This window comes from Haemorhous mexicanus, chromosome Z (genome assembly GCF_027477595.1).
Source record: "Haemorhous mexicanus isolate bHaeMex1 chromosome Z, bHaeMex1.pri, whole genome shotgun sequence".
Classification (NCBI taxonomy): Eukaryota; Metazoa; Chordata; class Aves; order Passeriformes; family Fringillidae; genus Haemorhous; species Haemorhous mexicanus.
Window position 1 is genome coordinate 49,230,785 of NC_082381.1, and position 17,893 is coordinate 49,248,677.

A 17,893-nucleotide genomic window follows, 5' to 3' on the forward strand; every position below is an offset into this window, starting at 1 on the left:
ATAGTACTCTGTAAGCTTTAAAATTCACTTTAAAATTCATTGATAGCCATCAACTTTGCTTCTTCACAGTCCTTCACCTCGTGCATGTGATAACCTTTAAATCCTTACTCAGTTTTGCTCTCAAACATTTTCAAACTGAAGAGTACTCTTTTGACCATGCCTAAAAGCCAGATTTTAATTATTTATATTCACTATCAGAATTTTCTCTTGCAAGATCCATATTATGGCTCTCTTCTGTGTCATGCTTGTTGCCTACCAGTGGAAAACTCTATGAGTCTGAAGGACAAATAAAGAAAAGTGTTCATTCGACTGTAAAAGAAAACACTTAGAATTAGCAGTCATGAAATTAAAATATTTTTGTGTAGCCATTAACTATTTTTGAGAAATATTATATTTTTTTGCATGTTACATACATGGAGCAGAATTATTCACTATAATGCAATATGTGAAGAATATGATATCATCAAAAATATGTAAATTTTTTAAAGTTGTTTAAGATTTTCTTTGACTTAATGATAATGGGTGTTCTAGAAATGCTTTTTCCCCTATCTATAAATGCTGTCATTCCAAATAAACTGCAGACTTCTTATAATCTCTGTATTTATTTTGAACATCTACTGATTATCAAGTGCCTTTACTAGGTTACTAGGTAAATTCAGTGGTTGCCATTGAAGACAAACCAGGTGGTTATAGATTTACAGTTTTAAAAATTATTTAAAAATGTAAAAGCTTAATTATTTCTCTCCAGTCTTTTTCTCCATTTATCAGGTGCAATGAGGACATGCAGTTATTGTTACAGTAATTATGCCTGGCTCTTTTTGAATGACTGTACTTTTCAAAGTAGGATCAGGAAAAAAAAAAAAAGCAGAAATGCCAATAATATCTACTTTATCTTTGATTCACATGTTTTACATGTCCCATTTTCTCATCCTTTCCTTCAGGGAGCTCTCACTGGGCATTAGATTTTCAAAGTAAACAACTCTTCTTTTCATTTAGCATCAAGTATGTGAACTGTGTTCTGTATTCAAGTGCAAATGCACTAATTTCAGTCTTCAGGCTTACCTGTTAGAAATTACACAACTAAAACTTAACTTGTGAGAATACAGTTTCTAGATCTCTCTACTACATAAAGTGATGTGAAAAATGTATGTCTCTATGTTCTTAAAAAGTCATTACTGTCTTAATGAAGTCATACTTACAGGGCAAATTTTGACACTTCTTCAAATCTGCTGTTTTCCAGTCAAATGCCTGCTCTAAATAACTTTACCTAGTATTCTCCAAAACAATGTTTACTCTTTAATTACAGTCTCAGTGAGGCTTGGTAATACTCATCATATTTTCCTGTAGGATGCAGCAGATTATTATGGGGTTTTTATCCTTTTTTTTTTTTTTTTTACACTCAACTTGTTTTCTCCTAAAAACTTTTTAGATCAAGGACTCTCACTTTTTAGATTTTAGTAAAGAGAGCGTCCAGACAAGCCCTTCCTTTTTTGTCTCAGCGAAATATTTAAAGAGTTGGGGTTTTTTGGTGGGTTTTTTTTTTTTGGTTTTTTTTTTTTTTTTTTGCTTTGAGTTCTTCTCCCTGCTCACTCTGCTGTCTCTGCAGTGTTTCTTAGGTGTTTTACTTTTTATTACTTTTTAGTCGTGTTCTACAGTCGTTCAAAGAAAGGAAAGGAGGGAGGGAGGAAGTCAGGCAGGAAGGAAGGAAGGAAGGAAGGAAGGAAGGAAGGAAAATAAAGAAAGGAAAGAGAAAGGAAAGCGAAGGAAGGAAGGAAGGAAGGAAGGAAGGAAGGAAGGAAGGAAGGAAGGAAGGAAGGAAGGAAGGAAGGAAGGAAGGAAGGAAGGAAGGAAGGAAGGAAGGAAGGAAGGAAGGAAGGAAGGAAGAGTTAGTTTGTTTTCTTTTTCTACATCCAGGTCTTTAACGTGCCATCATGTGAACCCTTAAAACAACTGCTTGTGCCATGACTGCACTGAAAATACTCTGTGCTAAACCTCAGACCAAAATCTGTCTGAAGCCTCTGACTGATAGTTCTTTCTATTTAGTGTGTACAAAAGAGAACAATGAATCTCTACTGACATTTCCTGTGTCTTGTTCCTGAAATGCCAGATTGTGACAATTAAGCCATGTAAAACACAGTTAAGGTTAAGCCATGTCATGACACTAAAAAAAAGAGGTATTAGCAATGTGTTTAGCTTGAAATTTCCCCTCTTCATTAAAGTACTCTCTTATTTCATCCTCTGAAAACCAGGAGTCTAAAAGTAGAAATCAAAGAAACAAAAAGATGGGGATTTTTTTGGCCTGGCAGGCAGAAAGATAGGTTTAAATCTGAAAATGACAAATGTATAAAGTTGTAGAATATAGGTAACTGGAAAATAAACATATAGTGCATATTAAAAACTGTCAGTTATGTATGGTATGATACCTAACACAAAGCATTGCAGCTACTGCTCAAACCCTTTTGTTTTCCATTACTTCTAATTTTATTGAGGCTTTTTCAGCATTTCCTACCTGGCTGAAATGCTTTAAGTCAACATTACAGTTACATCAGTTAAAGAAAGGACTCCATATCCTCTTCATAACTGGAATAATGTCCAGTTGGTTTGCATCGGTTTAAGTTTTATTTCTTTATAGAATATTAGGCTTGATTTCAATTGATATAAAAATAAAAAATATATTTTTTTTTCAAAGACATTTCAACTACAACTTTTGCTCAGGATGACTAGGATTCTTGGTCCTGTGAGGCTTCCAAAATTTCCAGTTTCTCAGGGGCATTTTGTGATTTCCAAAGATATTTTCATAGTGCACTAAGGATTTATATCACATTAATTTAAGGAAGACACATTGCCAGTTGTGGAAACAAAAGATGAGTGTTCGTAAAACAAGTACACCTGTTTTATTTTTCTTATTTTCAGCAGTACAGAAAATCCATGTAGAGGATTTTGAAGTCCAGCAAGTTGCAATTAGTTGGTAAATAAGAGAGGAAAATCCTATGGTACTCTGGATATGTGCCCACATTCTGTTTATCCTTATAACCCTGCAGGACACCCAAGCTGTCTTTCTCACAACTCTTTAAATATATTTCTAGGGGTAATGCATGGATAGTTAAGACAAGACCTGTGGAAGAAATGTTACAAGAATTTTGATTGCCATCTGCAACCCTTTCACAGTCTTCATTAATTCATGGAGAGGGCAGGGGCAAAATTTAATTTTGTTTATTTTCCAAATTTAGACAAGCAAATGTTGCTTCTCAGGAACTAGTGCTGCAGAATAGTATAAGGGATTTTGGTGAGCCATGCCAATGTTTATGCTCTTGTCACAATAAGAAGAGTATGTTGCCAATCCTACAGTTATCATTGCCTACTAAGTTAGCTGGTTTGATAGATGTATATAAATGTACAAGTCATCTAATTGAAGTCTTTATGGAAGCTATTCTGCATCACATTCATTATTTTAATTCAATTTTAATTAACACTTCTGCTGTCCACATTCATTCAATGACAAAATGAAGTAAAATCTAGGGTTCATATTTAGGTAGACCGTCATATTTATTCATTGTGCATTTGATAAATTAGTTCTTCATTATCAAGATATGAAGAAAATCAAGAAACTATATTTAAAAGCATAACTGCATTCACTTGACAAGAGCTTTGTGAAAATGAAATATAAATTACTAACCTAAAGTGCAAGAGTTAATTTGAATTCATTCCATTTCCATTCTGAAAATACGGAGAAAAATTTTTAGTGAAATTATATAAAGTTAGTAAATAGATAATGGGTTTCCCTTGACTTGCAAGAAGTCAACCAGTCAGTTGAAAAACAACTTCATATTTTATTGAGTATCCTTTAGATCTTCATTCACTTCAAAAATGTATTTTTCAAGGGTAATTACTTTTTTCTTCATTGCATATGAACTATGAATACTCTATGAGCTTTTTTATATCAGTTAGCAGTTCCTTGGTGTGTGTCTTGTTCAATCTGTACTGATTTTGATGGATATTCTTTTATACTATTGGGATAAAATCAGTTAGCCCTATTTCCTTCCCTTCCTGAAGGTCAATAGCAGCCTTGGCTTTTTTTTTGTTTTGGTCTTTATTTTGTTCATTGGAATGAATTGCACATAAATTAATAGCGATTTTCAGCCTAAGAATACAAGTAAAAACAGAAATGGTCAAAGTACTTTTTAGCTCCAAGGAAAGGAAGACAGCATATGAGAACATTATTAGATTTGAATAGAGGCCAGATCTCTTCTCGTATGGTTTTATTATCTAGTTATACCATCATTATTAAAACACAAAAGTCTTAACATATGGGGGAAAAAATAAAGTACAATTTACTGTGCACAAGTGATCTAGAGATGTTAGTGATGGAGCTTCATACCATATTGAAGTAACATGCAACTGTTTCTTTTAGACATAGCATTATACATTATCTTTCATTTCTTTATTTCTAGGGTCTGAGGTGGTTGGCTTTGATGGGAAAAGTTGTCTAATTTACACATTAAATAAAAAACTCAGTAATGCACTGAAAGATGTGATTTCTCTGAAGTTTAAGACAATGCAAAGTGATGGAATTCTCCTCCACAGAGAAGGACAAAATGGAGACCACATCACCATGGAATTAACTAAAGGGAAGCTGTCCCTACTCATTAATTTAGGTAACAGCTATAGTCTCATAAAGTCTAATATAGTTACTAGGCATTACTTGACTAAAACTTCTCTTAAATTGTTAAGTGGATTTTAATGTATAAAGTATGATAAACTAGCAGTATATTTTTGAATAATTATATTTTTGAATGAAATTAATAGTTTTTATTTTTCTTCTTTCAAGGTGATACTAAAACTCATCCTTCTAATGCCCAAATTAATATTACGCTGGGCAGCCTTTTGGATGATCAACACTGGCATTCTGTTCTCATTGAGCATTTTAACAATCAAGTAAACTTTACAGTGGATAAACACACTCATCATTTTCATGCAAAAGGAGAATTCAGTTATTTGGACCTTGATTATGAGGTGTGAAAATTACCTTTCCTTTATTACATTTATTACCTTTGTTATGCAAATGCACTGAAACAGGCAAAGAAAACAGAACTTAAGGAAGTTTGTAGTCCTTAAGACTGTGGGGATTTTCTGTCTGTTAAGAGAATTAATCAAAAAAAAAGAGATGTTCTTGGAGTACAAATCTCCTGCTAGACTCCACTCAGTATTTTCAAAAGACCATCTTTTTCATCTCAGAATTCATTATTTTAGTACCTTTGTTTTAATAGATCTGCAAATGTGATAAACAGTATTGTAAACATAATGAATGAGCCCCAACTCAATGCTATGATTTAATGAATATATGAATGTTATGAATATAAAACTTAATGAAAATTGCAATGTCAGCATAAAAACCATTGTAGAAATTTTTGTATCAAGACTTAAATCCCTGTTAGATCAGAAAATTATACTGTGAAGAAATCTTTCTTACACAAATAGTAGATTCATGAAAAGTAGTAGATGTAATGTGCTGTGAAATTTTCCTGTCTGTGGTTAAAAATACCACTATTTCACATTTGTAATATGATGACTGGCTGCTTTATGTTTGTCCTATACTGTTTGTTGGATAAGACAATGAGTGATAGAGCAGAATTTCAGGAACCCGCAGACCTTATTGTACTCATTCCAATTTTTAAGCATTTTAGAGTGAGATGTCATGCTGTTCTGTGCTGCATTATTCCATTTCAAAAAATATCTGCTCAGAATTTCTGAATGTAAATCATAATATCAAAGTTTGGAGGATCATACTAATTTAAAAAAAAAAAAAAACAAACCAGAAGCTAAAGGGAAAATTACTGGTTGACAATTTGTTTTAAAACAAATTTAAAAATTAAAAGGTTAATAGTTTATACTGACCTTTTTTACAATGTTGTCTAGAATAGCTTTGAAATATGTGAGCTCAAATGTTCACTTATACTGGAATCCCATTTCTGGTGGTGTAAAAGAGTTAAAGCATAGACTGGAGCAGAACTAAGGTCACCCTTGTGGCAATGGTTTTCTAAAATAATTTATTGTTTTCTAGCACCTTTTGCCTTAGGGCAGGGACGTATTTAGACAGAACGATATTCTTGAATTTAGTAGCTCTCAGTGGGTTTTTATTTTTGTTAAATCTTCCAATCTCTTTCTGAAACTATTTATAGCACCATACAAAGGAACTGCACAGCCTAAGCATTTTGAAAGGGAAAATGTGCCTCCTTTAGTTTGTTTCAAATCTGTCCTAGAATAATGTAATTTGATGTACTTTTGTTTTCTATTATAGTAGTTATGGTGTACACAGAGTGGAGAAGTTAAGCTCAAGTTTCTAAGGAAATTGTGGCTAATTGTCTTCTCCCTTTTTACACTGTTTTATGTAGTCTCCTTGTACTTGGCCTTGTCCTTCTTCTTGGTTGCACAGCTGTAATGGACCCTGAAAACTGATTCAAGACACAGATACATCAGAAGAAGAAAAAAAAAGCCAAAATGTCAGGATTATTATTTGTATCAGCATACATTTGACTTGATATTTTTTTGTTAGCCTTTTCTTTTAATATGTAGATGTGATACAGTGAAATACACAAGAAGTAGCAGATTCATTATAGGCCAGTTTTTGACTTCTGCTCTTACAGTATAGTCAACTTCTTTCCTTAGAAAATTACTTAATAGTATTATTGATTTCTCTTCTCTTTCTAAGCTCAGCTTTGGAGGGATCCCAGTGCCTGGAAAATCAGGGACATTATCACGCAGGAACTTTCATGGGTGCTTTGAAAATATTTATTATAATGGAGTGAACATTATTGACCTGGCCAGGAGGCATAAGTCTCAGATCTACATTGTGGTAAGAGATTTATAGTTAAGAAAGACTAAATCACTGTAACAGAGAAAAAGATCACAACCACTTTCAAATCCAACCTGTCAGCATATGTTTTTAGTAAAATCTATGTTAGGTAATGAAAGAAATAAAAAGTAATTACCAAGGTGGGCTACCTTTCATTTTATGCTGGGTAGACTCATCCTAGTAGAAAAGGCGGGATGCATTTTATTCTTGAGGTCTTTAGCTGATATTTAGATTTGTCTGATATCACAGTGTTGTGTGCTTTCTAACTGGGTGACAAAAGTCAATGAGTAACACGATGCATCAGAAACCATCAAATCTTTGGCTTTGTAGCAGAGTAATAGGAATATGTGTCTGACTAATAAGAACACCAGCAGTACATTTTTTAAGTTCTTTATTGATGAGGACATTGATCCACTTTGTCTAGAGTGTTATAATTTTGATAGATCAGTTCTGTTTTTCAATTTATACTGATCTTTTTCTGAAGACCTTTAGTTTAGGTTGGTGGGTTTAATGTATTTATTGTGACATGGCCAGGAATCATATTATCCAATATCCTACCTTTTAGAGAAACTGTTCCAATAACAAAGCATATGTGTTCTGTGTTACAAAAGGCTTTCTAGAAATGTTACTGAGTGCTTTGCTGTTGGTTTGGGGATTTTTTTCCCTAGTACAACAAGGGTCATCTCTTTTTGTAACATGTGCTTATTTAATAGCAGGAAATGCAGAGGTGGCATAGAAATCAGCTCAGAATAATTAAAAATGCATTAAATGCTTTCATGATCCAAATATATTAACTTGGATTTCTGTTCAGAATACAAAGAATCAAATTTGGTCTCCAAATAGAGAAATGAATGAGAGACATCTCTTCTCATGTGAAATTCACTTGAAATTTTCCAAAATTATCTAAGCTTGTACCTCTGCATAGTACTCTGTCCATGGATTTTTTTGAATATTGGGGAATCGGCAATTACAGTAGGTTCTGTGTGGAAGGGGATCTGTGAAACTATCTGTAATAGGAAATTTCATTACTTTATGTCAAATATTTTAAATTGTTGTACTACCTTCAAAACTATTTAGGAGACATTTCATAATGTAAATAATATAGAAAGAATCTCTGTTACCACAGAATCCCTGTTATAACTAGGGATAAAAGTGCCTATAAATAGGCACTTTACCAGGGGAATCTGCAAGTGGCCAGCTTTTAGCATTTAACAAGGCTTTTACAATCTGATGAGTACCTTTTCACTATGTGTCATTTTAGCTGACGATTCATTTCTGTACAGCTGAGTTCATAAGACAAAGCTTTTGCTTATTTATCTATTTTCCTTCAAGAAAATGAAAACCCATAAACTTTAATACTTTACCACACCAGAGACTAGTGAATATTTTTCTTAAATTTATTTTAAAACTACCTAATGTGTGGTCAAAGTTTTATGTATGCTCAAAAGTTTAAAACCTCTTAGTGTTGAACAGAAATTAGGTGCACTTTAAATTCCAAAACCATTAATCTTTAGTAATCCTTTTTCCAGAAAAAAATAGTTATAGTTCAAATGGTATCAGCAAGTCATTAGATCAGAGTGTACAGTGTACTACAATCAAGCACCATAAAGTGTTAATTAACTCTGTCACCAGATGCAAAAAATGCATTATTCCCATTCCAGATTTCTTATCTGCATCCCTTAGTACAAGTATAGATGCAGGTTACTCTCAGAGTTTCTCAATGAATTCAGCCACAAGTTTACCTAAGAAATAGTTATTTCAGAAGAAGGTAAGCCCAAGACAAGTGCTAGGTGCATTAATGCAACTCATCATCTAGTCCATATGGGTCTGCTTGAAAACACAGTCCCTCAACTTAAGAAGTAGGTGCTGAGCATTTGTAAGTAGCAAGAGTTTATATGTAGAATTTTTCTGTTTGTGAAAATAAATACTGGAGTTGGTGCACATCTCCAATTGCATTAATTTGGAGGTTTTTTTTTCTTACATTTAACACCATCTTAAACAATCAGTGCCAGCTCAACATTGTTCTCTGCATCCAAGCATTTAGACCCATGTACGTGTTTACATGCAGTGAGTGACCTGGCATTTTTTTGTCATTGAAGAATTTGTCAAGTCCCTAATGCTTACTGAGGCTGAGGCAAGCTAGGAACAAAGCAGATCTTTCTAACTCCTGAAGTAGCATTAAATCAGCCTCATAATTTAGGATCTTACGCCATTCCCTCAAAGGTCCTTGGCACTCTGTGCAGGCAGATGAGTTTACTCTGGTCAGACAGCTATGTTAACATTTCTCAAACTGATGATGTTCATGTTTGATTTTCAGGCTAATTCATGCAAGTACTATGTACCATATTTTGAAACTCTGCAGTTTCCATGGAGAAATTCTCATGACTCTTCCTAATGCCATATTTGTTTTATTTATTTCTAGGGCAATATGTCCTTCTCATGTTTGGAGCCACAGGTGGTTCCTGTGACATTTCTGAGCTCCAGCAGTTTCCTGGCACTGCGAGGCACATCAGGGCAAGATGAAATATTTGTCAGTTTTCAGTTTCGCACTTGGAACAAGGAAGGACTTCTGTTATCCAGTAAACTGCACCAGTCTTCAGGCGGTTTCCTCTTATATCTGAGTGATGGGAGAGTCAAAATCAATCTTCATAAAACAGGAAGAGTACTGAGTGACATCGCTGCAGGTAACAGAAATGAAGAAAAAATTTACAAGACTCCTATGCATAAAAGAAAAAAAAAATAGCAGTTATTTATTTAATATTTGCTTTCTTGACTTATTTTTATGATTAGTTTGTGTGCAACTGTGTTTTACTTGTGGGAATTTTGCACTTAATTATTTCTAAATGCTTTCTTTTCTCACAAACATATATTCTTTTTTTCCCCAGGAGTGAGAAGGAATTACTTGCAGTAATATAAACTGAAAAATTGAGTCCATAGCTTAACATGCATACAGTATGTACAGCTCATGTGTATAGCCTGACAAATCTAAGCAGATTTTTCAGTTGTGAAGTGTAAGAAATTTAGTCTTTACTCTGTCAAGATAGGTCATTAAGATGCTTTTCACCATTTGTCTTTGCTTTTAAAAGGTATCAAGTAACAATTTTTTTTATAAAGTTATATATCACTATAATTATAATGTCTGCTATAATTTAGAGTTCTCAATTGCAGAGTTATCCATTAATCTGGGACAGTGGATGCCCAATATCAGATTGTGTTTCAAAAAACCAGGGCGAGTTTGAGTCTGTGACTTTAAAAAAAGGGAACTTCAGGAAAATGGATTCCTGAGAGCTAAAGGGTCACTTTTGTAGTTTAACGCTGAATCGAGACTAGATCATCTACTTTTGGTAGTACATCTGTTGGGCATCCCTCAGGGTAAAACAGATTTTCAGAAAGCTAGTACCTAGTCTAGTCTTCTGATGAGTAATTTCACCCTTGGCAAACAAATATCTCAAGACAAAAGGATGAAGCTACCATAGTGGATACACAGTCATGTTAGAGACTATTCAGTTGGGATTCTAAGCAGATTCCAGCTTTAACTTTCTCTCTGCCTGGCAGGAATGGGAGCAAGCCTTTCACAAAGACTCTCCTCAGTTTTTTTGAGCACTGTTGGCAGTTGATGTGGGAACAGCAAGACTGTTGGCCCAGTCAGGAATCTCCATCTTTCAGGAAATATTACAGCAGGACAGAAAACATCATCTCCACCTTCAGAGGCTTTTTACAAAATGCTGATATCCAGTAGCATCCCCATCTAATAATATCATCATCTTCACCTAGCAGCTCTTCATCAGTATTGTACTATTTTCTGAAATTCCATGTATCACAGCTACCTTAGAGCTTCTAATTATTTATGCAAACAAATTTAATTTTGCCCTTTACTTGTAGGTGGATTATATGATGTGATATGGTATGATGAGTCCTAAGACAGGGAAAAAACCAACAGATATTAGGTGGATAAAAGGGATTACTAGGACTATATGATATGAGGAAATTGAGGCTGGGATTGGAGTGGTTTCCATATGGACAAAGATGACAAGAGTCCACTAGCTGGAGGAATATCTTGTAGAAGCAATGGTGAATTTTGATGCAGAAAATATGTTTATGATATGTAGAACATCAGCTGATCTTTGATTAATTTTGACCCATGCACAAGCCTGTACTTTCCATTTTATATTCACAAAGCAGAATATTATCAGCATAAAAGAAGCCAAGTTAGTTCCAGTAATGTAACAAAAACCAAGTGAGAAACCCCCAAACTAGTTATAATCAGTATAAAGACAAAATAAGAATTAACTGATCTAAATTGTTTGCAAAACTTATTAGGCAGTATAATGCAAAGGGAGCAAAGCAGAATGAAGCAGGACAGAGAAACAGCCACAGGATTTGAACATGAGGTCTCCTTAATCTTTGTTCCATGCCCCTGTTTGTTTGATTGATTCCTTATTTTAAATCCTCTTAATAAATGAAAACTCCTTCTCTTCCTTGACGGGGAAGGGAAGTTCAGGGAAGTTCAGGGAAGGGAAGGGATGGGAAGTTCAGGGAAGTTCAGGGAAGGGAAGTTCAGGGAAGGGAAGTTCAGGGAAGGGAAGGGAAGGGAAGTTCAGGGAAGGGAAGGGAAGTTCAGGGAAGTTCAGGGAAGGGAAGGGAAGGGAAGTTCAGGGAAGTTCAGGGAAGGGAAGTTCAGGGAAGTTCAGGGAAGTTCAGGGAAGTTCAGGGAAGGGAAGGGAAGGGAAGGGAAGGGAAGGGAAGGGAAGGGAAGGGAAGGGAAGGGAAGGGAAGGGAAGGGAAGGGAAGGGAAGGGAAGGGAAGGGAAGGGAAGGGAAGGGAAGGGAAGGGAAGGGAAGGGAAGGGAAGGGAAGGGAAGGGAAGGGAAGGGAAGGGAAGGGAAGGGAAGGGAAGGGAAGGGAAGGGAAGGGAAGGGAAGGGAAGGGAAGGGAAGGGAAAAAGAGAATGAGAGAGAAAGAAACTGTGAAGTTCATTATGTTTCTACAGGTGTATAATGATTACAAGTAAAATTTTAAACTGTTGATTATTTTAACTCTGGGAAAGACTGTAAGCCTCTAATGACCACAGATAATGTTGAAATTTACATAAATACTTTGATCCTGTTCCTGTGGGTGATAATAGGAATGGCCCTGCTATTTTTTATTTTCTCAAATAACTGATGCACAAAGAGTACCACTTTAATGACAAAAGATTTCCCTGGGCTTACCATTTGAAAATGTCAATTTCTTAGTAAGAATGTCAGTGGTATGTAGTTAGCAGTGATGAATTTGGTGTTTTAGGAGCTATTTCAATTGCTGTTCAATTAGGTGATGTATGTTAAAGAAACTGTTGCCACGCACTGTCATTTTAACAGACTGGCTTATGGTGGTGGCACTTTTAACAGCAGTAGGTAGACTTGAACATGGGGCAATTTATTCCATTTCAAAGCTGCAACGCAATACATAAAATGTTAGTGTAAACACCCCAAAATAAATCTTGACATTCTGTGCTGAAACAGAATTTAATGTTCTCATGCTAGGTTAAGCTTTCTATTCATAAAGTCTAACAGGAAGAATTGTGTTTGTCTTTGTGAAGGCAAAAGCTACAGCAAAATCATCTTATTCTCTTCTGAGAAGGAATTTATCTAACAGAACCATATGGGAAACTTTTCCTTGAGTTTTTGAAGTGTTTGTTGTAGTAATCATTGAAGCAATTCAAGTCTGCATTTGGAGGTTGAGTAATTAAATTATGGATGGTCAGACAGAAGATTTGTTCCCCTACAGGCAAAGACTTATGACCTGACTTTCACACACAAACACACACACACACACACACACACACACACACACACACACACACACATGCATACACACGCACACGCACACGCACACGCACACATAATATTTGATAATTAAATCTGAGCATATTTCTTTTTGCACAAGTCTTAAATTAATTATCCTGTGGTTTTTAAGAATTGCTTTAACCATATAAAACTGAGGAGAATGGCATGTCATTTCATAACGAATTAAGTTATAGGAAGTTCTGTCTTTCTTTTGCAGAAGAGCTGCTTAATGTCTTTCATTTGTAGCCTCTTTTGCAAGTGGTACATAAAATATTCACAAAGAAATAACATAGATTTTAAAAAAAGAGAAATCAACACAAAGTTAATTTGTTTTGAATTATACCAGCAAATTGAATTACAATATGTGTAAATGTTGGATCCTATTACTCAGTTTGTTCTGTGACCCTCTGTTTCTATGCAGCTTTTAATTTCCATGCAGCTTTTAGTTGAGTGATGTTAATAATAATGGGATTTCATTCTTGTACTTCAGACTAATCTATTAATTACTTCCTCTAAACTTTTTTTTTTGTTTCTCACTGATCTAATAATTTATATACACTGCATTTTATACACGTGTTCCTGAGGTTGGGTATCTTGTTCTGCAAGACATCCCATAGACCTTATTTTAATACTTAGATTTAAAATGATGGTACTAGTGAGAATAAATGGACATCTTGTTTAACAGCTACCTTATTATGTACTAAAAAAATTAATTGCTTTGATTTTCCTGTTTGTTTGTGGTTAAGCATTTTTCTAACTCATAGTAGAGCAGCAGACAATATAAGTTTCAGATGGAACGTAGATGTTGATAGTCTACTGGCCTCTTCCACTTAGATGTTTTACCATTCAGTGGCTCCACATAAGCAAAAATCATTTTAGTCAAAGTTCTCTATTTAAGAGCCAAAATGAACAGTTTTCTTCAGAGAGACTTGTGCTCCCACAATGGCATTCCTTAGTTCTCAGACTTAATAAAAGGGATTTCTAGGAAGTCTTAACTTCAGCTGCATGAACATTGGTGAATATCTCTAACCCTGCCAACCACTAAGGAGAGGAGATAAAATACCCATTCCAAAATCATATAGTAGGTCAGCAAGGTGAATTACAATCAACAAACCAAAAAGTATAAAATTCATATTATTAATTTTCCAGTAACCAAAACTTCTGATGGTCTGAAATACCATTCTTTACATGTTAGGGCAGTCTCTTACCTACCTTCACAGTCAAATACTGTAAGTTCTGGAATATGGCTTACCCACCAGAACAAGAAGCTTCTGAAGCAGGATGCACAACTAAGAATTAAAAGCAGTTATCCTTGTAACAATTAGAATAAAGTGACAGAGTTAATTGCTAGATTTAATACTTTCAGTAATGACACAGGTAGTGTCATTACACAGGTAGATCAAGTGTATCCTCGGCAAGTTTGCTGATATCCCCAACCTGAGTAGTGCAGTTGATTTGCTCTAGAGAAGGAATGCAGCCCTTGGTAGATTTGAAGATGGAGGATGCTTGATAGACTTGAAGAATGGACCCATGTGAAGCTCATGAAGCTCAGCAAAACCAAATGCGAGTTCCTGCACCTGGGTTTGAGTGCCCCCCCAGCATCAGTACAGGCTGGGGGAGGAAGGGGTTAAGAGCAGGCTTGCCAAGAAGAACTTGGGGATGCTGGTAGATGAGTACTCCACCTCAAGAACTCATAAAAACTCTAGGGTCCCCAGCACAAGAAAAACATGGCTAGAGGGAGACTGGAGTAGGGCCATGAAAATGATCAGAGGCCTGGTGCACATTTCCATGAAGACAGGCTGAGAGAGTTGGTATTGTTAAGCCTGGGAAAAAAAACTTTAGAGACACCTTATTGTGGGGTTTCCATATTTAAGGCCTATAATGGAAACTTTTATTCTTTTTTTCCTCCAAGGATCTGTAGTGGCAAAACAAGAGGTAACAATTTTAAAGTGCAACAGGTTATATTACATGTTCCACTCCTGGAAATGCTCAAGGTTATGTTATATGGGGGTTTTGGCAACATGATCCAGTAAAAAAAGGTCCCTGAAAAGAGGGGTATTGATTAAACTGGTTTTTAAAGGTCACTTGCAGCCCAAAATGCTGTATGTTTCCATGATTCTTAAATTTCTAAAGGAAGAGATAATGTATTAAAGAGTTGTAACTGAGGAAAATTTCAATCACTTGAAGTACTCATGAGAGGCTGGGGCTAAAGCAAAATGTGTAGGATGTCTTGTTACATGTTCCCTAATAAATATTCTGATTGAAGAAAGGGAAAAAATAGAGAAAATTTATATATGACTAATACTATCTTAAATATATTGGAGATATTATCTAGGTGATAGTTTATCTGGGTTTGCCATGTCCTTCTAGGGTTTATCTCTTCATTTTATTACAATCTTGTATTTAGGCTATGGTAATCAACAATCTATGGATCCTAATAATGCTGTAATTTAGCTATTTGAACCTTCTCATCTTTTTAATTCTTTTCTTTCTGTTTGAATGAATCTCTTAGCCTATGGACTGTTACTGCAGCATATACAGCATGTACTAGAGAGGACTACATAAATACATGAAATTTCAAGAGGGAAATCACAGATCACAAATCATGGGCATTCTGAATACTACATATGTTGTATTCATATGTTTGTTCTTCACTGAAAGAAGTATCTGTTCTGAAGAATACTCAAGAACATGATTGACTTTAAGCACTTGTTAAAGACAATAACATGGTTACATGCTACCCTGTGTAGAATTTATTTATGTATACATAAGTGCTTTCCAGAATCAGGGCTTTAAGTTTATTGCTTTGTGGCACCTTACACCTACACAGACCAGGATAATGTAAATTCGTGGTCATGGCTAAACTCCCAGAATATTTTCCCACACATGTCCAATAAAAGAATAGTCTGTAAGCAAAATTGTCTTGTGACATTGACATGATGATTACAAAGCTTTTAGCATCTGCAGTATTTTGCTATTTGCCATGTTGTAATATAATGACCACTTTGTAGCAGTGTAATAAAAAGATGTGTTATGTGTAAAATACTGTATCCACCATCACAATGATGTTTTAATGATAACTTCCTTGGATTGGGAGGATACTCTTCACAGTCATTACAATAAATGAATATATTACTGATAATTAGGCTACAACGATAATACTACAACACTAAGACTTATTCACTGAAATAGCTTTATTTTTTATTTATCAAATGTGAAGCAAGGTCCTGTCTACACAAAAGATGCTTGTGCTTATAAAGCTCTTTTTCATTTTACTATCACTTGTAGATTTTATGAGGGCTATGATTGCTCTCTTGGTTCCTTCTCCTTTCAATTCTAAAACATTAGATAGTATAATAATAGGTGGAAGTTCATACTAAATTTTGGGGTTTTATTTCTCTTTCAGGTTCTGGATTAAATAACGGCCAGTGGCATTCTGTATCTCTCTCTGTCAAAAGGAATCGTATCAGTGTAAGAGTGGATAATGATGTGACCTCATCTGCTCATGCCTTCATACCTCTGCAGATTTATTCAGATGTTTTCTACTTTGGAGGTGAAATATCGTTGTTTGTTTATAAAGGCAATATCCAACAGTTACACATCAGTTTTTCCTGACATATCTAATCAAATGAAAATAATTATTTGGCTTGCTTCAAGTCTTCTTTGCCTAGCTTGGTCCAGGCACTGGTATGATGTTTTCACTTTCCTTTGAATTTTCCCGTGTTGGGTAGAATAAATCACCACCCTAAATTCTTGGTCACTTTTTAGATTGTCATAATTTGTATTGTGTTCTGATAATTGAATATAGTCTGGCTGGCAATCAAACAGACACACAGTTTCTCTTGCTGCAGACATTGTTTTGCCAAATGAATATTTTAGTGAGTCTTCCACTGGAATGACTTCCAGTTTTCACCCTAAATATATGCTTCTCTGTGTAAATACCCTCTTTGTACAATACTTTTTTTTTTTTTTACATCTGATGAATATAATTTGTGCCTAAAAACCTATATGTACATACGTCTTCATTTCTCTAGGAATATCAACAGTCATGTGTCATCAAGAGATTATGTCATTAATGACATGTATTGTTACTGTTAGAGTGGAACAGATTGTTCTGTTATTTGTATAATCCTTTTGGGAATGGGCTGCATAGTAGTAATGATAAACATTACCTAATGCTTCCTCTCTTTTAAGCATTAATGGTTGAATTATTAAATTATTATTTATTTATTAATAATTCTCAAATTTATTTAATAATTCTCCAATTCTCAGAAAACTGAGATTATCTACAAAACGCTAAATGTGTCATTGTCCACAGATCACTTCCCTTGAAACAACAGGTTTTAAATAAGTTTAAATAAGTTTCATGTTCACAGACATACACTTTGTACAGTAACTGCTATGTGAGCATTCACATGAATTTTCACATATGGCATCTACCCTGTTATACTAAAAATACCCCTTGACTTGGCTAATAATCAGCAAAATCAGAGAAAGATGCAAAATATTAGTCTTGAATACCCCTTCTATGTTGGTTAAGGTTCCCAGATCTCTGAAGAGGTGATTTCACCATTGCAGGGTTGATGGCACAGATGAACAGTTCAGAAGGGATGTGGGGATTTACAAAAAGCAGCATATTCAATTAAGTTGTAGAAGGGCACTTCTATTTGTGTTTTGCAGTGTGGAGAGGACAAAATAATTCCATACTGGAAATACCAACTGCATATTCACCCCTCAGATCCTCTGATCTCAGCCCTTTCACTGAAATCTGCAGCTCATGCATCTCACACAAAGTCAGGGAATTATAGAAGTGGGTTTCTGAGTTTAGAAAATTCTTTATTAAATTTTTATGTTATATGCCACTGTCAAAATGCAGACAATGCATTTTTACTTTCTTTCCAAGTTTATATGAATATTTACCATGTTTGTGCTGTTTGTTAAAAATATAAGTATCAGCCTTTCAGGGGAGATGTCCTGGGGACATGGTGATTTGTTCCCTTGTTTTAATGAATACAAATTATGCAGGAAATGTGTATGTTTAACTAGGAAAATGTGCAATAAACATGAAAATATTTTAGTGTTATGTCAGCACAATTTCTAGTCATGCCATCATCAAGGATCTCTAACCTCTCTCAGTTCTTGTAATAAACTCATTGCAACTATAAGGGAAAATGAGATCATTTAATATTGCAATAAGCACATACTATAAATTTAAT

The 17,893-nt window shown here is 34.8% G+C and overlaps 1 protein-coding gene across 1 annotated transcript in view; it reads left to right on the plus strand.

The window, feature by feature from the left end:
* CNTNAP4 (contactin associated protein family member 4) overlaps window positions 1–17,893 on the plus strand; it is a 203,137-nt gene that overhangs the window by 127,366 nt on the left and 57,878 nt on the right. Inside the window, exons 5-9 of the mRNA XM_059836635.1 lie at window positions 4,452–4,655; window positions 4,829–5,013; window positions 6,710–6,853; window positions 9,276–9,537; window positions 16,084–16,230. Of these exons, the coding sequence (XP_059692618.1) occupies window positions 4,452–4,655; window positions 4,829–5,013; window positions 6,710–6,853; window positions 9,276–9,537; window positions 16,084–16,230 (942 nt within the window). The remainder of the gene's footprint in view (window positions 1–4,451; window positions 4,656–4,828; window positions 5,014–6,709; window positions 6,854–9,275; window positions 9,538–16,083; window positions 16,231–17,893) is intronic.